Source organism: Salmo salar, chromosome ssa15 (assembly GCF_905237065.1).
Source record: "Salmo salar chromosome ssa15, Ssal_v3.1, whole genome shotgun sequence".
NCBI classification, from domain to species: domain Eukaryota; kingdom Metazoa; phylum Chordata; class Actinopteri; order Salmoniformes; family Salmonidae; genus Salmo; species Salmo salar.
The window spans coordinates 33,555,575-33,580,316 of record NC_059456.1 but is presented as its reverse complement, the minus strand read 5'-3'; the positions used below and the strand labels follow the sequence as shown (position 1 = coordinate 33,580,316).

The following is a 24,742-nucleotide window of genomic DNA, read 5'->3' as shown; positions in this document are numbered from 1 at the left end:
AGACCCAACTAACGTCTGCAATTCTCCAGCTGTGATCCTTGGAGATTTTTTGGCCACTCTAACCATCCTCCTCACTGTGCGTGGGGTCAATATAGACACACGTCCTCTTCCAGGCTGATTGTTAACATCTCCAGTTGCTTTAAACTTCTTAATTATTGCCCTGATAGTGGAAATGGACATTTTCAATCATTGAGCTATTTCTCACAGCAATTTCCTGATTTGTGCAGCTCAACAACCTTTTGTCGCACATCGTTACTGTATTCTCGGGTCTTTCCCATAGTGATGGATGACTCTGGGAACTTGGCCTGTATGTCACCTCGTATGTATACCCCAGTGAAACAGGAAGTCATGGCTTACCACTTAAGTATTCCTAATCACTCAGGTGAACTTAAAACTTAAAATATGCATGGGAATATACTTCAGTTAGATTTTACTTATAAGAATTTCTAGGGGTGCCAATAATTGTGGCACACATGTTTTGAAGAAAAATATTTCTTTCATTTACTTCACATTTATCTTTTTTAATAATTTTACTTCAATTAAAGGTTAGATTTTTTTGTGAATATTTTGAATGAAAGACCAAGAGGATAAACAGCAAAGACATTTTTATTACAGCCCATTTTGCTCATATTTACCAAGGGTGCCAATATAAGTGGAGGGCACTCTACATATCTGACGTTAGAGAAGCTTCCATTGAAGAACACTCTCTAGGTTCTATTGGATAAGTAACTCTTCAATCATGTGATGGCAGGTGATGTAAAGCCATAGCAAGTTGTTTTTTTTCAATAACAATTTATAATCAATAACATCAAAGGCTGTGCTGAAATCTAACGATACAGCTCCAACTGTCATCTTATTTGGGGCTGACCCCAATTAGTCGACTTGTCGATTGTTTGGTCGTTAGGCTGCTGGTCGCCCGAAATTGTTTTAGTCGAGCAGTAACAAATATACACTACCTTTGAAAAGTTTGAAGTCACTTAGAAATGTCCTTGTTTTTGAAAGAAAAGCAACAAAAAAAAATCCATTAAAATAACATAAAATTGATCAGAAATACAGTGTAGACATTGTTAATGTTGTAAATGATTATTGTAGCTGGAAATGGCTGATTTTTAATGGGATATCTACATAGGTGTGCGGAGGCCCATTATCAGCAACCACAATTCCAAGTTTATCATTTTAAAAGGCTAATTGATCATTAGAAAACCCTTTTGCAATTATGTTAGCACAGCTGAAAACGGTTGTTCTGATTAAATAAGCAATAAAACTGGCCTTCTTTAGACTAGTTGAGTATTTGGAGCATCAGCATTTGTGGGTTCGATTACAGGCTGAAAATGGCTATAATCAAAGACCTTTCTTCTGAAATTCGTCAGTCTATTCTTGTTCTGAGAAATTAAGGTTATTCCATGCGAGAAATTGCCAAGAAACTGAAGATCTCGTACAACGCTGTGTACTACTCCTTTCACAGAACAGCGCAAAATGTCTCTAACCAGAATAGAAAGAGGAGTGGGAGGCCCCGGTGCACAACTGAGCAAGAGGACAAGTACATTAGTGTCTAGTTTGAGAAACAGATGCCTCACAAGTCCTCAACTGGCAGCTTCATTAAATAGTACCCGCAAAACACCAGTCTCAACGTCAACAGTGAAGAGGCAACTCCGGGATGCTAGCCTTCTAGGCAGAGTTCTTCTGTCCAGTGTCTGTGATCTTCTGCCCATCTTAATCTTTTCTTTTTATTGGCCAGTCTGAGATATGGCTTTTTCTTTGCAACTCTGCCTAGAAGGCCAGCATCCTGGAGTCGCCTCTTCACTGTTGATGTTGAGACTGGTATTTTGCGGGTACTATGTAATGAAGCTGACACGGAATAGCCTTCATTTCTCAGAACAAGAATAGATTGATGAGTTTCAGAAGAAAGGTCTTTGTTTCTAGGCATTTTGAGCCTGTAATCGAACCGACAAATGCTGATGCTCCAGATACTCAACTAGTCTAAAGAAGGACAGTTTTATTGCTTCTTTAAATCAGAACAACAGTTTTCAGCTGTGCTAACATAATTGCAAAAGGGTTTTCTAATGGTCAATTAGCCTTTTAAAATTATAAACTTGGATTAGTTAACACAACGTGCCATTGAAACACAGGAGTGATGGTTGCTGATAATGGGCCTCTGTACGCCTATGTAGATATACCATTAAAAAATCAGCCGTTTCCAGCTACAATACTCATTTACAACATTAATAATGTCTACACTGTATTTCTGATCAATTTGATGTTATTTTAACAGACTAAAAAAATACTTTTCTTTTGAAAACAAGTTAATTTCTAAGTGACCCCAAAATTCTCAGTGAACATTGCGGAGGCCTAGACTAAAAGCCAATTTATGGTCGGAGGCTCCATGTGGAGGGTGTGACGCAATTGCGGAGCCTCCAGAGACATGCAGAGGCCAAATCGAGCTCCGTACCGCATCGCCATGCGCCTACCAAATTTTGTAACAATGTGGAGGGCTCTGTATAGCTCCGCATTGACATGATTGGTTAACGTGTTTAAACACAAAACTCACTTCTTTGACAACAGCTCTGCAAAGCACAAGAAGTATGAATGCCCATGTTGGATTGACCATACGCCCAGATGCACAATGCACTCCTCTCTCCAGAATGTGTTCTCTCCCACTAATTTGTGCACATTAATTTTTTCATAACGTCATTGTGTGAATTGTTTGCATTTGATTGTTAGTGTATATCACTTCCCCATTACATACAGTACCAGTCAAAAGTTTGGACACACCTACTCATTTTTTTATTTTTATCAAGGTAAAGGGTGGCTACTTTGAAGAATCTCAAATATAAAATATATTTTGATTTGTTTAACACTTTTTTGTTTACACATGATTCCGTATGTGTTATTTCATAGTTTGATGTAGAAAATAGTAAAAATAAAGAAAAACCCTGGAATGAGTAGGAGTGTCCAAACTTTTGACTGGTATTTTATATCACCAGTAGTACATTTACCGTTAATTCCTATAATTTCTAATATACAGTGTGTGTTACTTTGGTTACGGTAATTTATTTTAATGCATTCAATATTATTATTCCAGTCTTCCCGTTATCATTGTCGGAGTTGACACATTGTTTGCAGAGTGCACAACCTAACAAGTTTTGGTTTATATCATTCCATTTATGAGTTTTGTCAATTTAGACATTGTCTTTTTGTTTGGAGTGCTCCTGTTTAATGTTGAGTAAGGATGCCACGCATAGAAGTAGGCCTTTAGGCTACCTGGCCTGTGCGCAAATGTAGGCATATAAATGTGCCCATTTGGGTATCTGATAGTATTTCTGATTGGCTTAACGCACCACCACTAATGACTTGTGGAGCTTCTCAAAGTAATGTCGTCTTCTCCTCGAACAGCAAGCAAACAAAGTCTGTTTCTACATCCATTGAGAATTACAATAATTCCACAGTATATTTGAAAAATCTTTCCAGCTCTCTCCCTTTCGATAACCACTCAGCGTGAAACTGAAAAATGTCATGCTCTGATCCAGGGGAAACGTCATAAAATAGGCCTACTTGATTACTTCTTATCAGTGCTTGACTTGGACTGAAATAGGTTCCGGAGCTCATTTTGGGTGCTGGTACTGTTTATTTTTAGGTGCAGGTGCTCCACAATACTTTTGAGCTAATATTCTATATGAGGAACAGGAGCTCAAGCACTAGAACATTTGAGGTGCCGGTTGTGAGCTCCGGTGATACCCTGCTATAGTCAAGAGGTGCTTCTTATCCCTTGCGCAAATAGCCTACAGCATTGTCTGTCCCGAGCTCACTGGTGCAGGAAACTGAGCGCCCTGAATATTTTATACAATGTTGCTAGTGCAAGCTTGGGGCTGCACCCAAGTTAATAGTTGAGAAAATGTTTCAAGTTCGTTGCAGACAGGCCATGTGTAGCCAATGTAATTTATAGGATATTTATTTTTATCAGGATATTTTCTACCTGCAGGCTGCAATGTTTTTATTTGTTGGCTTTATGTAGGCTATTTTTTATGTCGTTGGCAATGTCATTGTTATTTTTTCATTTAGATTTGGATAGAATGTTGATTAACCACATAACAATGATTTTAAGATATGAAGACATTGTTATAAATTAAATGAAACTGTTTCATGAAAATGTGCATATATAAACCATAACTGGCATTGGTAAGATAAATTGGCATTCCACATGAGAAAGGTTGCCGACTCCTCGTGTCGCCTATTACCGGCAACTTCAGGAGAGTAATGGCAGAATCTGCGAAAGCCATCAGGAGAGGGAGGAGAATAGTTGCGTCAGGTTTTTTTCTTCTGGTTATATAGATCTATGGCGCCCTCTTGAAGCATTTGCCTTATTTCATCCAAGATAAGCTGAAAGCTTCAGACAAGCTCAATGCATATAAACTCAGCAAAAAAAGAAACGTCCCTTTTTCAGGACCCTGTCTTTCACAGATCTTCATTGTAAAGGGTTTAAACACTGTTTCCCATGCTTGTTCAATGTCCCAGAAACAATTAATGAACATGCACCTGTGGAACGGTCGTTAAGACACTAACAGCTTACAGACGGTAGGCAATTAAGGTCACAGTTATGAAAACTTAGGACACTAAAGATGCCTTTCTACTGACTCTGAAAAACACCAAAAGAAAGATGCCCAGGGTGCCTGTTCATCTGCGTGAACGTGCCTTAGGCATGCTGCAAGGAGGCATGAAGACTGCAGATGTGACCAGGGCAATAAATTGCAATGTCCGTACTGTGAGACGCCTAAGACAGCACTACAGGGAGACAGGATGGACAGCTGACCGTCCTCGCAGTGGCAGACCATGTGTAACAACACCTGCACAGGATCAGTACATCCGAACATCACACCTGCGGGACAGGTACAGGATGGCAACAACAACTGCCCGAGTTACACCAGGAACACACAATCCCTCCATCAGGGCTCAGACTGTCCGCAATAGGCTGAGAGAGGCTGGACTGATGGCTTGTAGGCCTGTTGTAAGGCAGGTCCTCACCAGACATCACCGGCAACAACGTTGCCTATGGGCACAAACCCACCGTCGCTGGACCAGACAGGACTGGCAAAAAGTGCTCTTCACTGACGAGTCGCAGTTTTGTCTCACCAGGGGTGATGGTCAGATTCGCATTTATCGTCGAAGGAATGAGCGTTACACCGAGGCCTGTACTCTGGAGCGGGATCGATTTGGAGGTGGAGGGTCAGTCATGGTCTGGGGCTGTGTGTCACAGCATCATAGGACTGAGCTTGTTGTCATTGCAGGCAATCTCAATGCTGTGCGTTACAGGGAAGACATCCTCTTCCCTCATGTGGTACCCTTCCTGCAGGCTCATCCTCACATGACCCTCCAGCATGACAATGCCACAAGCCATACTGCTCATTCTGTGCGTGATTTCTTGCAAGGCAGGAATGTCAGTGTTCTGCCATGGCCAGCGAAGAGCCCGGATCTCAATCCCGTTGAGCACGTCTGGGACCTGTTGGATCGGAGGGTGAGGGCTCAGGCCGTTCCCCCCCAGAAATGTCCGGGAACTTGCAGGTGCGTTGGTGGAAGAGTGGGGTAACATCTCACAGCAAGAACTGGCAAATCTGATGCAGTCCATGAGGAGGAGATGCACTGCAGTACTTAATGCAGCTGGTGGCCACACCAGATACTGACTGTTCCTTTTGATTTTGACCCCCCCTTTGTTCAGGGACACATTATTCCATTTCTGTTAGTCACATGTCTATGGAACTTGTTCAGTTTATGTCTGTTGTTGAGTCTTGTTATGTTCATACAAATATTTACACATGTTAAGTTTGCTGAAAATAAATGCAGTTGACAGTGAGAGGTCGTTTCTATTTTTGCTGAGTTTAGTTGATTTTATAAAAACACATAGGGTGTGTCTTGGAAAAATACACGTTTCAAAATTTGGACTAATAGATTGGTCAAAAGAACAGACGACTTTCAGTCCACTCCAAAAATGTTTTGTCAGGGACAGCCTTAATCTTATTATCAATTTCCTTTAACAATCATCAGTCATCAGAGCCAGTGTAGTACAAGTTGAGTGCCCTTCTCTATATGCATGCTGAAAGTCAGTAGTTAACTTGTTACTGAGTGGGCAGGAAGAACATGCCACTTTTGACCAGTTCCAACCAGTTGCACTAAGCTCCATGTGTTCGCAGGTTCTGTGGTTTCACACTCGATCAAATTAGAGATGGTTTCTAGATTTCATTTTCTGCCTTCTGTGGCATTTGCCTTGGGCTGTGTCAAGATAATCGAAATGTACCAAAACCTTATTTTAGCATGAAGCATTTTTTTTGCCTGTCGCTTCTGTCACACTAGATCAGGTATAGAGGTAGAATTCTCTCTGATCAGAATATTGATCAAAGCTGTCTTGTCCTTGCACACTTGGTGTTGGTTGGCAAGTGAGCTGGATTTAAGGTAAGGACTTAAAGGAAGGGCTTACAATAAGGCTTGGGTTTGCTAGAGTTTGGATTTTGAGAAATAAGTCTGAGGCAATAGTTGAGTTAGAGAAACGATCAAATAAAAAAACTTGTTTCCAGTTTTGAAATGGGGTCAAAAGAAGGATAAGGCTGCAACACTTTGTAGTAGTTCAATTATATTATGGGAAACTAGAGGAATTATTCACATTGTAAAATAATGCAATTACAGTTTGCCCTCTGTGTGGAAAATCAAATGAAGATCCTATGTTTAGAGTATCACCTTCCGCCTTTTGTCTCTGAGACCTGGCATTACCTCCCAGTTTGGAGAGCAGACAGTTGTGAACAAACAGCATTAGAAACCCACAACCAAAATGTTGTTCCCGTCCCAAATGGCACCCTATTCCCTATATAGTCCACAACTCATAGGGCTCTGGTCAAAAGTAGTGCACTATATAGGTAATAGTTTTAATGTCTTGTGCACAAGTGCTGTGAAATGTCGTTCTTGCAAGCTCTAAACCCAACAATTCAGTGATCAATATCAATGTAGTACTAAAAAAAATGACATATGGTAGAAGAAAAATACACGAGAAATAAAAATTTGTGCCATTTGGGACGTAGGCCTTCTCTACGTTTGGAAAGGGGAGTGGTCAGTAGTGAGCTCCAAGTTTTCCATCATCACCTATGTCTCTAAACCCTATCGTGTCTTCTTAAGAGTTTGGTTAAAAGTAGTTACATAACGGTGTCTCCCTGCTCGCAGGACAAACCCTGCCTGAATCGCCCCCAGCTGCAAACACTAAAATGCGTTACGTAAAACGATTTTGTTTACAGGATTATAATCCTATCTCCCAGGGCCATTGACCGAAACCCTTCTCACCACTGGAGTCAGGAGGCCCATGTGGCAGCAGAGGCTTTTCTTCTTTCACTCCCACTCATTGTTATTATGAGACATGGCTAAAAAAGGACTCCACATAAATTGTGTCCCAAATGGCACCCTATTCCCAGGGCTCTGGTCAAAAGTAGTGCGCTGAGTGTACAAAACATTAGGAACACCTGCTCTTTCCATGACAGACTGAACAGGTGAATCCAGGTGGAAGCTATGATCCCTTATTGATGTCACTTATTAAATCCACTTCAATCAGTGTAGATGAAGGGGAATAGACAGGTTAAGGTGCGGGGGGCTGCCTTGATCGACATCCACGTCGTCTGCCCACTTTTAAGTGCCTTTTAAAAGAGGTATGATAGTAGGTCTCAGGCGCACTGGTTTGAGTGTCAAGAACTGCCACGCTGCTGGGGTTTTCCACACTGAACGAATTGAGGCTATTCTGAGAGTAAAAGGGGGTGCAACTCAATATTAGGAAGGTGTTCCTAATGTTTTGTACACTCAGTGCACTATAAAGGGAATACAGTGCCATTTGGGATGCAGCCATAGAAAACCCAATGAGGGTTTTGGGCTCCTGTCAAAGTGCATCCAGGTGTTTGAGGAGGACCAACGGGCAGAGATCCAGCCCTAGTCTGTCTGTCTTCCTTTTTAGGGACAGTCACAGCATTGACAACTTCCATAGGGAGACAAGTGCTTCACATGTGTAGAGTCTTTATTTAACCAGGTAGGCTAGTTGAGAACAAGAGTTCCACTCCGATGCTCACCAAGTCTCCAAGTAATGAGGCATGAGGAACTTTGATTGTATTCAGCAGAGCAATCAACTGATCCAGTGAAGAAAAAAACATCACTGTCTGTCTGCAACATCTGGTCCCTGTGTATCAGCAGTGAGTATCAGTATTGATGAAAAGTCTGAGCCGTGGTAAAAGCACTGTCGTGTAAAGCTTGACGTTACTGTTGTCCTGATCTGGTTTATTATATGATTTTGAACAGCTGGATTCTTACTGACAAAATGATGCAATACTGTTGTCAAGGATTTTTTTCTTATTATTTTAGCTCTGTGTCCTAACTTGTGAATTTTTACGATAAGTCACCATGCTTAACCGATAGCCTGACTCTAACTTTCAAAAGCCCTTGACCCCACAGTGGCTTTAATGAGGGACGGCTGAGTAGTTTAGCCTAAACGAGGGGGCATGTTCGCTGTCGGAGGAGGGGTCTGAAAACTGCATCTCACCTTTCTATCCCCCGGGAAACACGAGTGCAGACTAAGCTATATCAGACTGCTCCAAGACCATGCCGATTTGACCACCCACATGCGGGGGAAAAAAACTGCTTTTTATTCTCTTCAGGCTTTTTTTCTCTCTCCCCGCCACAACCAGAGTGCCAAGTGTTTTTTTTAAGGCAGCTGCATCTTTTTCAGTAGTGGGAGCCAGTGCTTAATCCCCAAACCAAATGAATTGGACTTGAGGCCGGGTGGTTCTTAGAATGCTTAGTGGCGCTCCAGGATAGATTCAGCTCAGAAGAACGGAGTGCTCACATGGCCATTACACACATTTTTACTTAACCTTACACTCATTATAATATAGCCCTTGAACAATTAGGCTATGCATCGAACTCCCCAGATTCAAAGTTAGAAGTTTACATATAGCTTATTTGCCTTGTAACAAATGGGCATTTGCAACTTTATGACAAGGTAGGTAGGCTAAATGCACAATAGGAATAGGAAGTGTAAGCTATGTAGCCCTATACTGTATGTTCACTGTCATGGCAGCTGTCTCTTCCGAATAATCATCACAGAGGGGGAGGTGTGCACACAAGCTGACCACACTGTGCTAGTGTTATCTGGAAATCAACCCTTCAAAAACCTGTCAAATCAAATCCCAATTGAAACCACTCAGTATACAATATTTTGTTCTTCATCCCACCAGCCTACTGTATTAAACCTGGTTAGTCCAATAGTGTGTGTTTTCTGTGAAATCTCAGAATATTAGTCGGCCAGCTGCTGAGACAACCACCATGCCGAAGTTGGAGGGGGACCCACATATTACCCAATGAGATTCCGGACAAACTGTTGACAGCTGCCATGGCCCGGGGATCAGGCCCATGACTGGAGAGCTTAGTGGCACAGGCAGTGTCTGAGTCGCCATTGGCCCTGCCATCAAAGCCTGGTGCTGACAGACACCCAGTCATCACCGTAATCAGGCTGAATGAGACATGGAGCTGAGACACTCCAAGTGGCCCTCAACATAGCAAGCCTGGCATGCCCGCTGATACCGTATCTCACCGTCACAATCATTTCCCCATCGCTGAACCGTAAAGAAGTCCCAAGTGGAAGGTTATCATTTTTGTGGGTGAATGATATTTGTGCGTCTAACTTAATTCATCATTATTCACGACTCATTCAGTACTATCCATAATCATGGTAGCATCTACATTAATGTAGAAGTGTTTAGAAATATATTATATTCTTATTTACAATAAAAGTAACTCCAAAATGCTACAATACATTATTTACCATTCATTTCTATTGGGCGCAAAATAAAATGGAACACAACCAAAACAAATAGCAAATGCATCCAGCAAGTTTGTAGAGTCACAAGCTTGATGTAATCATTGTGTGCTAGGAATACAGGACCAAATACTAAACATTTGACTACTTTAATACACAAGTGAATTTGTCCCAATACTTTTGGTCCCCTAAAATGGGGGCGGTGGACTATGTACAAAAAGTGCTGTAATTTCATATAGATGAAACTACCCTCAAATAAAAGCTGACCTTCTGCACTTTAACCTCGTAGTCATTGTATCATTTCAGATCCAAAGTGCTGGAGTACAGAGCCAAAAGAAGAAAAAATGCTTCACGGTCCCAATAATTACGGAGGGCACTATATACTGTAGACTCCCTCACTTTTTTTTTTTTAGACCAGAAAACAGAGTTTTCTGCTCATAATCACACATGGTCCTCCACAATAGCTCCTCATTTGTGTGAATGCATCATCTGTTGCTGCTGGGGAGTGCGAGAGAGAAGATTACTCGCTCTGCTTTGCAGGCTTGTTGTGTGAAGACCTGCTGGAGAGTTGTGCCCTAGTTTGGACAGTGCTAACTCACAGTGGCTGTCATTGTAATTTATTGCCCTTGCTGTCTCCTCCGGTCCAGGGTTTCTGTGGGCCCAATGCATTAGGGCAGAGGTTATAGCACACATGCAAACCATACACTGCATTCGGAAATTATTCAGTTCCCTTGACTTTTTCCAGACTGATTCTAAAATGGGTTAAATTGTTTCCCCCCACATCAATCTACACACAATAACCCATAATGACAAAGCAAAAACTGGTTTTTAGAATTTTTTGCAAATTTCTACAAAATAAAAAACTATACATTTACATAAGAATTCAGACCCTTTACTCAGTACTTTGTTGAAGCACCTTTGGCAGTGATTACAGAATAAAATCTTGGGTATGATGCTACAAGCTTGGCACACTTGTATCCGGGGAGTTTCTCCCATTCTTCTCTGCAGTTCCTCTCAAGCTCTGTCAGGTTGGATGGGGAGCGTCGCTGCACAGCTATTTTCAGGTCTTTCCAGAGATATCCAATCGGTTTCAAGTCCGGGCTCTGGCCGGGCCACTCAAGGACATTCAGAGACTTGTCCCAAAGCCACTCCTGTGTTGTCTTGGCTGTGTGCTTAGGGTCGTTGCCCTGTTGGAAGGTGAACCTTCAGCCCAGTCTTAGCGTTCTGGAGCAGGTTTTCATCAAGGATCTCTCTGTACTTTGCTCCGTTCATCTTTCCCTCAATCCTGAATACTCTCCCAGACCCTGCTGCTGAAAAACATCCTCACAGCATGATGCTGCCATCACCATGCGTTACCTTAGGGATGGTGGCAAGTTTCCTCCAGATGTGACGCTTGGCATTAAGGCCAAAGTGTCTTATTTCTCATGGTCTGGGAGTCTTTTAGGTGACATTTGGCAAATTCCAAGCGGGCTGTCATGTGCCTTTTACTGGGGAGTGGCTTCCGTCTGGCCACTCTACCATATAGGCCTGATTGGTGGAGTGCTGCAGAGATGGTTGTCCTTCTGGAAGGTTCTCCCATCTCCACAGTGGAACTCTGGAGCTCTGTCAGAGTGACCATCAGGTTCTTCCCTGACCAAGGCCCTTCTCCCCCGATTGGTCAGTTTGGCCGGGCGGCCAGCTCTAGGAAGAGTCTTGGTGGTTCCAAACTTCTTCCATTTAAGAATGATTGAGGCCACTGTGTTATTGGGGACCTTCAATACTGCAGACATGTTTTGGTATCCTTCCCCAGATCTGTGCGTCGACATAATCCTGTCTTGGAGCTCTGCGGACAATTCCTTTTTTGCGCTGACATGCACTGTCAACTGTGGGACCTTATATAGACGTGTGTGCCTTTCCAAATCATGTCCAATCAATTGAATCTACCACAGGTGGACTCCAATCAAGTTGTAGAAAGGATGATCAAGGATGATCAATGGAAACAGGATGCACCTAGGCTCAATTTTAAGTCTCATAGCAAAGGGTCTAAATACTTATGTAAATAAGGTATGTTTTTTATTTTTTATAAATTTGCAAACATTTCTAAAAACCTGTTTTCGCTTTGTCATTGTGGGGTATTGTGTGTAGATTGATGATAATAGTTTTATTTAATCAATTTTAGAATAGAGCTGTAATGTAACAAAATATGGAAAAAGTCAAGGAGTCTGAACTTTCCGAATGCACTGTATATCTTCTGCCATGACCTCTTGGCTCTCTACAGTCTTTGTTCAATATTTACTGTACTATTCATTCATACTGTACAAGGTCCTTAAGCTCTATCCACTGTTCTTTCTTCATACAAAACTAGGCAGTTATATTCCTTATTTTTTTCTGGAAGAATATTATTTTAAGCACTGTGCAAATGTTAAGCACTGCAAATGAATATATATAATATTAAGCACTCTGTCAATTAATCAAATTGTATTAGAATGCAACACATTTGAATTGATGCCCTGGTCGGTGTCAACAAAGAAGAGGGTACAACCTAAAACAACCTATTGCACAATTCCACAGAAAATGATTAATATTTCCTTTGTAAAGTGGTTGAAGTTGTGACTAGCTTGAGTGCTTACATACATTTGAGCTTTGTTGTATTGTGCCACTTCCTGTTGAAGCTTAGCATCTATTTGTAACGGATTTCCAAGCTGTACTTCAATATTTGGGAATCGGGATTGTTTCTCTGCTGTTGATTATAAACAGAAATTAATCTGTCGATGTCTGTCTGACTCCTACAACATGATGTCTAAGCTTGATTTAAAGGTCCTACACAGGATTTTTTTTTTGCATCAGCAAATGTCCATAATATATCGTCTCATGGTAATTGACCGTTAAGTAACAAACACATTTAGCATCTCCTGTCTTCCACACACAGCCTACAAGTCACTGATACCTTTTGGAACATCTACATTTTAAAAAGTCGAATAAATCCATGTAATATAGCCTACACCTTCACAATAAATCCATTATTTATTTTAGACAGGTCTAAAGAAACATGATATGAAGAAAATGTAGTCTACTTCAGAAGAACAGAATAGCATACTCTGAGTTTTCCTCATGTTAGGCCCTGATCTGGCTATGCCATATTGCTGTGGGTTACACTAGTTCATTTAGCAGACAAGATTTGCTTAGAAATCCGTGGCATTATTTATATATTATTTCATAGTATGAATACAATTAAACAGAGCTGAATAAAATAGAAAGGATATCTCCAAACGATTTGAGGGAGTGTGGATAAAGAAATAGGTACTCCTATATGCTTAATTTAGAGTTATTAATGTATCTTTAGTTGTTCTACAAACATTGGGCTATATGTTTTGATTTTTAATACATTGTAAGGCTGCATGATGCGACTGTAATGATGATTTGAAAAAAGTGTCTTGAAAGGCATGAGCTCTGCTTTGTTTTTTGCGCAGGCTGTACACACTTCATCACTCTCATTCACAATTTGACAAGCACTTGATAATGCCCCAAATTTCACAGTGGCATCCCCTTTGTGTGGTCGTAATGCACCCTAAAAAAAATCCATGCCTTTTGCGGCCAGTGGCCGTTGTACTCTTGGCCTGGAGTGCTGCGTTGTGCCCTTCTCCCTGAGTGCTGCGGGCTCCAAAGCATCTCTCACTCACATGGCTCTCCATCACGTGATCGGGTCTTTCTCACAGGCTACAAGTGAAGACAGACACACTGAGGACGCAACTGCGTCCTTATCCAATTCCGAGGTGCATATTTATAACTGGTATAACTGTCCACATTCACTTTTCGTCAGCCAACAAGATGAGTAATTCTAATGAACAGCAAAGCACTAGCCTATGTCAATCTACTATCCCCCATAGTACAAAAGTTGACCTGTTCTGTGTGAGAAACAAATATTCCAAACATAGTCTGGGACAGTTGTGGGATGCGATAGATCTCAAATGAATACAACCACTAGCATCAAAACCACTTTTTTACGCTATGTAGCTGACGCAACAGATCAGAACATTTAGCTTAAAATGTTGATAAACTATTAGGCAATTTCTTCACATTATAAGTGCAGCAGTGCGCACACAGGAGTAGGCTATAAGGGCCAATGTTCCATTAGCGGGAAAACGCCATTATCAAAAGTGACCGGAAATGCGATTATGCATGTGATGCTTTTATTATAAAGGTGCATTTTTATGGTAAATTATCTTCCCCAAATCGGAAACTCACGCACTGCTAGGCTCTACACCGCTTGTAAAGTGGATTAATGTGCTTAATTTTAAGAAGTTATTTGGACACTTTCCTGTTTTGGAGGACGCATGGTTCTCGACCTTCGCCTCTCCCGAGTCCGTACGGGAGTTGCAGCGATGGGACAAGACTGTAACAATTGGATATCACGAAATTGGGGAGAATAAGGGCTAAAAAGTACACAAAAACTACATTTAAATAAAACATATAGGCCTATGGGCTAGGCTACATGAGGTGTGCAACTATTATTCGAAGAAGTTGCAAAAAAAGGCTTTGTTTCTTGCCTTAAGCTGGGCATCATTCACAAGTGATAGGCTAATATTGTCACCCATCAGACTATTCTTGATTTAATCTTGTCTTTACATATACTAAATGATGTGTGAAATTTGTTTTGATTTAGAATGGACCATTATCATGCACCTGTCTCGAAACAGGGGCAGCGGAAAAAATACATAGCGAATGGAGGACGCTTTTCCCGGGGTTCATTTTCATGCCGGCCAGGTAGGCTATACTCCTGTTGTAAAGTTAAGCAATGTGCTTAATATTAGGAAAGTTGAGAAATATATATATATATATACTGCTCAAAAAAATAAAGGGAACACTTAAACAACACAATGTAACTCCAAGTCAATCACACTACTGTGAAATCAAACTGTCCACTTAGGAAGCAACACTGATTGACAATAAATTTCACATGCTGTTGTGTAAATGGAATAGACAACAGGTGGAAATTATAGGCAATTAGCAAGACACCCCCAATAAAGGAGTGGTTCTGCAGGTGGGGACCACAGACCACTTCTCAGTTCCTATGCTTCCTGGCTGATGTTTTGGTCACTTTTGAATGCTGGCGGTGCTTTCATTCTAGTGGTAGCATGAGATGGAGTCTACAACCCACACAAGTGGCTTAGGTAGTGCAGCTCATCCAGGATGGCACATCAATGCGAGCTGTGGCAAGAAGGTTTGCTGTGTCTGTCAGCGTAGTGTCCAGAGCATGGAGGCGCTACCAGGAGACAGCCCAGTACATCAGGAGACGTGGAGGAGGCCGTAGGAGGGCAACAACCCAGCAGCAGGACCGCTACCTCCGCCTTTGTGCAAGGAGGAGCAGGAGGAGCACTGCCAGAGCCCTGTAAAATGACCTCCAGCAGGCCACAAATGTGCATGTGTCTGCTCAAACGGTCAGAAACAGACTCCATGAGGGTGGTATGAGGGCCCGACCTCCACAGGTGGGGGTTGTGCTTACAGCCCAACACTGTGCAGGACATTTGGCATTTGCCAGAGAACACCAAGATTGGCAAATTCGCCACTGGCGCCTTGTGCTCTTCACAGATGAAAGCAGGTTCACACTGAGCACATGTGACAGACGTGACAGAGTCTGGAGACGCCGTAGAGAACGTTCTGCTGCCTGCAACATCCTCCAGCATGACCGGTTTGGCGGTGGGTCAGTCATGGTGTGGGGTGGCATTTCTTTGGGGGGCCGCACAGCCCTCCATGTGCTCGCACAGAGGTAGCCTGACTGCAATTAGGTACCGAGATGAGATCCTCAGACCCCTTGTGAGACCATATGCTGGTGCGGTTGGCCCTGGGTTCCTCCTAATGCAAGACAATGCTAGACCTCATGTGGCTGGAGTGTGTCAGCAGTTCCTGCAAGAGGAAGGCATTGATGCTATGGACTGGCCCGCCCGTTCCCCAGACCTGAATCCAATTGAGCACATCTGGGACATTCATGTCTCGCTCCATCCACCAACGCCACGTTGCACCACAGACTGTCCAGGAGTTGGCGGATGCTTTAGTCCAGGTCTGGGAGGAGATCCCTCAGGAGACCATCCGCCACCTCATCATGAGCATGCCCAGGCGTTGTAGGGAGGTCATACAGGCACGTGGAGGCCACACACACTACTGAGCCTCATTTTGACTTGTTTTAAGGACATTACATCAAAGTTGGATCAGCCTGTAGTGTGGTTTTCCACTTTAATTTTGAGTGTGACTCCAAATCCAGACCTCCATGGGTTGATAAATTGGATTTCCATTGATTCTTTTTGTGATTTTGTTGTCAGCACATTCAACTATGTAAAGAAAAAAGTATTTAATAAGATCATTTCTTTCATTCAGATCTAGGATGTGTTGTTTAAGTGTTCCCTTTATTTTTTTGAGCAGTATATATATATATATATATATATATCCTATAGAAAGCTGATGGGACCCTCCTCTTTTTAATAGAGGCCATCATTGTTTTATCTCACAATTGTATAGCCTATAGAAATGGTGCACAACATGAGCTCATGGGCTCTTATGAAGTGTCTGATTTTTTTAGATTTGCATTTATGTCAGAGTGATTTTAGAGGGACAATAGAGTACTGAGTACCAGGCAGTTAACAAGTTGGGTAGGCTACTAATTACCATCAGCAGCATCAGAGCTTTGAGAAGCCTAATTACCGTGACTAAACGGCCATGTGGTATTTGACTGCCTTCATGACTCGTAACCGCCAGTGTGTGGCGGTAATACAGTCACCGCAACAGCCCTAGCCATAACCTCATCTTTAGTTTATGCAAACATTTTTTTTCCCCAGAAAGATAAACTTGATCTTACCATCTGTGAGTAAACGGGGGTGGAGGGGGAAGAGTTTACTCAGCGCATTCTAGTTTCACACACCGACTTCCTTTTCTTTTCCTTCTCTTTTCAGTGTAGGATTACAGAATAGTACAGATAGATCTTTAGAGGGTCTGGCCCGAGGCGAGATTAGACCTGGAACATGTGCCCCGGGAGGCGTGTGGTGTCGGAGCCTCTCTGTTCCACTGCCTTGAACTGCCTTCCTCCCCTCCTCTTCGCCCTATAGTCATACAGGGGATGTGTCTGAAAACCTTACTAGCTGTCAAATCCTTGTTTCTTCTGTCCTTGTTTTTCTCAAAGCAGGTTCAAGGGAGGGACCTTGGATCCTCTCCTCCAATGTGCTTTGAGAGAAATTTAGGAAACTAGGATGCAGGAAGCAAGGATTTGATGGCTGGTAATGTTTTCAAACATAGCCAGGCCAGCCAGGGTTTCTTTCCAACTGATGGTCCCCACTCCCACTCCTGAGCTAATTTCACAGGCTCACTTCTTCTAAAGGATTCCAAACCAATTCCGTTCATCTGAATAACCCTTAGTTCCACTTTCCTTTTCCAATTATTTTCCAATTTCGGTTCCATTTCGCCTCCTTTTCAACGGGTCGGTGGGTATGCGTAACAACTCAATAACTGAACAATCATAGAGAACTCCATGACCTTGCGCACTGACAATTTTTTTACATTTAAAATTTGTTTTCGATATATCAGGGGCTGCTGCAGCACCCTCAGCACCCATAATTCCCGCAGCTATGAGCGCTGTGTATTTTAAATCAGGAGTCTAGTCAACTGTTATGTCTGTAGGGCTCTATAAAATCTATTATTTTTTGCCTTTCATTTAGTTTTTCCCCAAATCATTTAATGCATTTTCTAGTAAGTTTAATACATTTTGTTGATTTCCTACTAAGTTCAATACATTTTTGAATATTGTTGAATTCCGTTTTAATGTCTGAATCCTGTGATTCTGTCCGCATTTTCCACAACGCAGATTTTATAGGACCCTATATCTGTCTGTGGATATGGGGATGTAGACCTACCGGTGGAGAAGATGCCTGGAACACCACATGCTAGTGGAAGTAAACTGCAAGCTTGGTGTCAGCTTTACCTGGCGTTAACCGTGATGTTTTGTTTGTTCTCTTCACCGGGTGGGTGCTAGCTGTGAAGAGGCTGATGAAGGAGGCAGCTGAACTGAGGGACCCCACAGAGCACTACCACGCCCAGCCACTGGAGGTCAGTCATACCTTGGGCCACCCAAACTCACTCAGGCTCATCATCAGATGATGCTTACCCAACACACTTGTCTAAATTGATGGTTCATGTGAAGGAAATGCTATAACCACCACCAGTCACATCTAGCTCAGTGGATGGGTCACTATTGTCTAGACATGTACACGTTCATGAAATACAATAGATGGCCGTAATCACCCCCAGACATACCTGGCTAATTTGATGGGTCATGTAATAATTCTGCCGAAGTGGAGTCTTTTGTTCAGACATGTAGCTAGCTAGTAGGTAGCTAGCTAGCTAGCTAAACAGTGAAACTGCATAATCCCAACTCATACGACTAACCAATGAAAAGATTGTCATAGCTGTAGTATAAATTTGCAGGTAGCTAAAACTAACAAACTAGGTTCAATGTTAGCTAGCTAACATTAGGCTATAACTAGCAATGCAAATGGATTTCTGATTCTAATAATATTACCGTAATTTTCGGAATATTAAGCGCACCTGAATATAAGCCGCACCCACTGAATTTCAAAAATATATATATTTTGAACATAAATAAGCCGCACATGCCTATAAGCCGCAGGTGCCTACCGGTACATTGAAACAAATGAACTTTACACAGGCTTTAACGAAACACGGCTTGTAACAAAAATAAATAGGCTTTAACGAAACACGGCTTGTAACAAAAATAAATAGGCTTTAACGAAACACGGCTTGTAACAAAAAAGAAAAAATTAGCAGTAAACAGTAGCCTACCAAGAAAGTCATTGCTCCAGACCAAGCTCCCGTGCAGGAGCTCTATTTCCTTTTCCAACAGCCAGATCAATCGCCTTCAACTTGAAAGCTGCATCATATGCATTTCTCTGTGTCTTTGCCATGATGAGGGTGACAAAATGACTACCGTAATCAGAATGATGGGAAGTTTGAGAGCGCTCGATTTAATCTAAACAGTAAACAAAAAAGTTGTTTGACCTTAACCCGTTCGGCAATTTCATTGGTCTAATGAAAGCTTCATGCCGCCAAAAAACTGAGCACGTCACAGAATGTGTGTTTAAAAAAAATATATAATAATTTGAAAGCGGGAAAAATCCATATATTAGCCGCGTCATTGTTTAAGCCGCGAGGTTCAAAGCGTGGGAAAAAAGTAGCGGCTTATAGTCCGGAAATTACGGTACTACACAGATCATACACGTAACTTTAGCTAGCGAGCCAGCAAGCTAATGTTCCCTAACTAACAGTACGATTGAACTTGCAATAAAATGACTTTCTGACTAAATTAAAAACTTTATCAGAAAATGTAGCTAGACTCTTACCCGTATACGTGGATGAATGCTTCATAGCAGGCTGGAACCATTTAACTCTGTTTTGTTTGTAGCTACATCTTGTTTGGCCAGCGTTGTGTCAAGTCACTCCGGTTCACATTGACCGTGGCATGTGCAGAAAGTAGCCCATCACTTTTTTCAACTGATCTGTCGGTAGCGCCTGCTAAATTCAAGGCATCAATGTTGTTGAGAAAAGTATGAAAACTTTTGTTGTTCTTGATGGCTAACGTTATATCTTTCAAAAAACGGCGCGTTAGAATGGACTATCAACACAAACTGAAAAGCTCACATTACAAACTGAAGCATGCTACATGCAGTGTTGCCAACTAATTTTCAGGGGAAGTTGCTAGAGGCAGGCCGATTTGTTGCTAAAAGTTGCTAAAACGTTCTGATGTCATTGCGTGATGCCGTCATTACGTAATAATGTAAAACTGCGTCATTACTTAGAATACACAATAACATTACTCAAATTGACCGGCCATCTCGGCGAAAAATATGATTTTACATTTGTTAGTTTAGATTTGTTTGTTTATTATCATATATTTTTATTTTTAAAAGTAATATAAACAACACATTTTATTCGATCACATATTTTTATTTTTAAACACAACACATTGAATTATTTAACAATTACACATTATTGAACAATTACATTTTATTTATTTTCTTTTTAACTAGTAAACCTCCACATTCTTAACAATTATAGTTTTAAGCAGGGTATTGGTAATTAGTTAACATGCTACCTAACTGATCAACAATTATAGGTACAAGCTAATAACAATGTAAAAATGCTATCTTATTGAACAAGCAACTTATCTCAAATAATGATTGTGTAGGCATCTCTCTCCAGGTTGTTGTGCTGCTTGGCTGGCTAGCTGCTCAATGGTTTCCTCCAGATATTGCCACTGTTCTCGCACACACTGCAGTACACACTGCCACCATCAGCTGTGTGTCTCCGCCAGTTCCAGAAAGTCCCCTCCTTGCATATGTACTGTAAATATGATGAATTATAGATTGGCAAAGAAATCCTCTTCATCTTCACTGTCCAACTGCATTGTCACGGAGCTGGAACCAGCAGTAGAGGATGGAGTGTCCTTAAAGCTGTATGCTGCTGTGGTGCCAAACTGCTGCAGAACTTCACTTGGTAGTTTATGCTGGTAACAGGTATCACCAGCCAGCTTCAGTCCATACCGCACCAGGAGTATGGAGTTGAGAGTGTGCAGTGACACTATTTCTTAACTTTGACTTGACCACACTCATTTGGCTGAACCTCGGGGGTTCAACCTCCGCATTTGATTGTGGCAAGGAGAGGGCAGCGAGTGCAGCTTTGCACAGTTCTTCAAATGGATTTGACCCGGAAGAGTCCGTGTAGTTATTGACTTCACTCCAAAACTCGACTGTATTTTCAGTTGAGTCCCACCTAAACAGATGGATGTTTCTCCATTGGGAAACTATTTTATCAATTGTTTGGGGCTGGTATCCCAGTAGCTCAGCTACTTGAACAATTTCAATGGTGCCTTTATTGTGCTTTAGCATTTCCTTAACATTGAACAAGGCCATGTGTCGCAAGGCTTCAAGGTTGTCTGGGAGCCTGGCTTGCAGCTCCTTGCTTAAAGCAACAATGTAGTTGATGCACTGTCTCCGAATGACCTTTTTGTCCTCTGGCGCAAGACTGAGTTGGTGCACCGTGCTCTCTAAAAGGTACCCAAGGTATGGTGTTGGACTGAGATGTCCATCAATGGCATCCTTCAGGACATCAATTTTTGCCATAGGGTTGACTATTCTGCTGCAGATTGATGTTAAGAGGGGTACCAGATTATCCAAAAGCTTGACAGGATCTGTTTGCTCTCCCTCAAATGACTTCACTGCAACTTGTACGTCAGACAGGATTGATTTCAAGAATGAAGAATATCAAGTAGACATAGTTGGTCTTGTCCATGTACATGGCGTGGAGCACATCCACCATGTAGCAATGCTCACTGGCCTTGGTCACCTCAAAGTGGAGTTTCAGTTCTTCCCACTGGCTAAATATACGAGTTACCGCAGGCTCAATCAATAGCCAATGTGTGGCACACACTTTGGTGATCTGCAGGGGTTTCTGGCCACAATTGATGGTGTCATACACTGCTTTGTACGCCTCGTGCCGTTTTGGGGAAATGGAAAACCAGTTGTAGGTTTCCCTGATTAAGTGCTCAACACTCCTAGGGATGGTTTCTTTGGATGCTGCGCTGTCAGCCAATTGTAAAGAATGGCACACACAGCGGATGAGTACCAAATTGGGCAATGCACATTCTTCCTTTAAAGTCTTGTGCACCCCAGTCATCACGGACGCATTATCAGTGCCAATACCCTGAAGATTCTCTTTAAGGTTACACTTCTCAAGAAATTCAACTACCGCCTTTACTATTGATCTGGCATCGCCCCCTCCAATTCAACCAGCCCGAGAAATGTGGACACAATGGTGGTTTTTTTGCACTGAAATAGAGGTCGACCGATTATGATTTTTCAACGCCGATACCGATTATTGGAGGGCCGGAAAGGGCCGATACCGATTAATCGGCCGATTTATTGTTTTTTTGTAATAATGACAATTACAACAATACTGAATGAACACTTATTTTAAATTAATATAATACATCAATAAAATCAATTTAGCCTCAAATAAATAATGAAACATGTTCAATTTGGTTTAAATAATGCAAAACAAAGTGTTGGTGAAGAAAGTAAAAGTGCAATATGTGCCATGTAAGAAAGCTAATGTTTAAGTGCCTTGCTCAGAACATGGGAACATATGAAAGCTAGTGGTTCCTTTTAACATGAGTCTTCAATATTCCCAGGTAAGAAGTTTTAGGTTGTAGTTATTATAGGAATTACAGTGCCTTGCGAAAGTATTCGGCCCCCTTGAACTTTTCGACCTTTTGCCACATTTCAGGCTTCAAACATAAAGATATAAAACTGTAATTTTTTGTGAAGAATCAACAACAAGTGGGACACAATTATGAAGTGGAACGAAATTTATTGGATATTTCAAAAAAAATTAACAAATAAAAAACTGAAAAATTGGCCGTGCAAAATTATTCAGCCCCTTTACTTTCAGTGCAGCAAACTCTCTCCAGAAGTTCAGTGAGGATCTCTGAATGATCCAATGTTGACCTAAATGACTAATGATGATAAATAGAATCCACCTGTGTGTAATCAAGTCTCCGTATAAATGCACCAGCTCTGTGATAGTCTCAGAGGTCTGTTTAAAGCGCAGAGAGCATCATGAAGAACAAGGAACACACCAGGCAGGTCCGAGATACTGTTGTGGAGAAGTTTAAAGCCGGATTTGGATACAAAAAGATTTCCCAAGCTTTAAACATCCCAAGGAGCACTGTGCAAGCGATAATATTGAAATGGAAGGAGTATCAGACCACTGCAAATCTACGAAGACCCGGCCGTCCCTCTAAACTTTCAGCTCATACAAGGAGAAGACTGATCAGAGATGCAGCCAAGAGGCCCATGATCACTCTGGATGAACTGCAGAGATCTACAGCTGAGGTGGGAGACTCTGTCCATAGGACAACAATCAGTCGTATACTGCACAAATCTGGCCTTTATGGAAGAGTGGCAAGAAGAAAGCCATTTCTTAAAGATATCCATAAAAAGTGTTGTTTAAAGTTTGCCACTAGCCACCTGGAAGACACACCAAACATGTGGAAGAAGGTGCTCTGGTCAGATGAAACCAAAATCGAACTTTTTGGCAACAATGCAAAACGTTATGTTTGGCGTAAAAGCAACACAGCTCATCACCCTGAACACACCATCCCCACTGTCAAACATGGTGGTGGCAGCATCATGGTTTGGGCCTGCTTTTCTTCAGCAGGGGCAGGGAAGATGTTTAAAATTGATGGGAAGATGGATGGAGCCAAATACAGGACCATTCTGGAAGAAAACCTGATGGAGTCTGCAAAAGACCTGAGACTGGGACGGAGATTTGTCTTCCAACAAGACAATGATCCAAAACATAAAGCAAAATCTACAATGGAATGGTTAACAAATAAACATATCCAGGTGTTAGAATGGCCAAGTCAAAGTCCAGACCTGAATCCAATCGAGAATCTGTGGAAAAAACTGAAAACTGCTGTTCAAACGCTCTCCATCCAACCTCACTGAGCTCGAGCTGTTTTGCAAGGAGGAATGGGCAAAAATTTCAGTCTCTCGATGTGCAAAACTGATAGAGACATACCCCAAGCGACTTACAGCTGTAATCGCAGCAAAAGGTGGCGCTACACAAAGTATTAACTTAAGGGGGCTGAATAATTTTGCACGCCCAATTTTTCAGTTTTTTATTTGTTAAAAAAGTTTGAAATATCCAATAAATTTCGTTCCACTTCATGATTGTGTCCCACTTGTTGTTGATTCTTCACAAAAAATTACAGTTTTATATCTTTATGTTTGAAGCCTGAAATGTGGCAAAAGGTCGAAAAGTTCAAGGGGGCCGAAATACTTTCGCAAGGCACTGTATAGGACTATTTCTCTCTATACGATTTGTATTTCATATACCTTTGACTATTGGATGTTCTTATAAGCACTTTAGTATTGCCAGTGTAACAGTATAGCTTCCGTCCCTCTCCTCGCTCCTACCTGGGCTCAAACCAGGAACACATCGACAACAGCCACCCTCGAAGCAGCGTTACCCATGCAGAGGAAGGGAAACAACTACTCCAAGTCTCAGAGCGAGTGACGTTTGAAACGCTATTAGCGTGCACCCGGCTAACTAGCTAGCCATTTCACATCGGTTACAGATGCCTAATCTTGGGAGTTGATAGGCTTGAAGGGGTGGGTATAATTTGTGGAACGTTCCAACAGGAATTTGTTCCAAAAAACGTAAAGTAAAAGGTTGCCAACCAACAACGCATACAAAGTAGCAACGCATACAAACCTAGCTAACTAGCTGCCGAATAGGCATCAACTCACCACGTTGCTTATTCTTAATGTTTGTCCATAGGCAAACAGACATGTGAGGACAGACATTTTTCGGAATAAACGTGATGAGTGAAAAACGCAATGAAATAGACCACTCCCTACCCGGTATCTTATTCTGCCGCTATACAACTTTGTATGCGTTGTTTTTTTGGAAACCTTGTTATTTACGAAGTTTTTGGAATAGATTCCTGTTGGAACGTTCCACAAATTATACCCACCCAGGTTGAAGTCATAAACAGCGCAATGCTTGAAGCACAGCGAAGGGCTGTTTGAATGAATGCTTACGAGCCTGCTGCTGCCTACCACCGCTCAGTCAGACTGCTCTATCAAATCATAGACTTAATTATAGTATAATAAACACACAGAAATACGAGCCTTAGGTCATTAATATGGTCGAATCCGGAAACTATCATCTCGAAAACAAAAGTTTTTTTCTTTCAGTGACATACGGAACCGTTCCGTATTTTATCTAACGGGTGGCTAAGTCTAAATATTCCTGTTAGGCATTGATGTTTATGGTTAGGTACATTGGTGCAACGACAGTACTTTTTTCACA

General features: G+C 41.8%; 1 protein-coding gene across 7 annotated transcripts in view; it reads left to right on the top strand.

The window, feature by feature from the left end:
• The window catches only part of LOC106571293 (ubiquitin-conjugating enzyme E2 J1), a 46,006-nt gene that overhangs the window by 5,982 nt on the left and 15,282 nt on the right, over positions 1-24,742 (top strand). For 4 of the 7 annotated variants that reach the window (XM_014144193.2, XM_014144190.2, XM_045695634.1 and 1 more), the window contains exons 2-3: positions 14,472-14,572; positions 17,826-17,899. In XM_014144193.2, coding sequence (XP_013999668.1) covers positions 14,473-14,572; positions 17,826-17,899 — 174 coding nt within the window. In that variant the 5' untranslated portion in view covers position 14,472. The remainder of the gene's footprint in view (positions 1-14,471; positions 14,573-17,825; positions 17,900-24,742) is intronic. The other 3 variants (XM_014144191.2, XM_045695632.1, XM_045695633.1) reach the window with 2 other exon arrangements.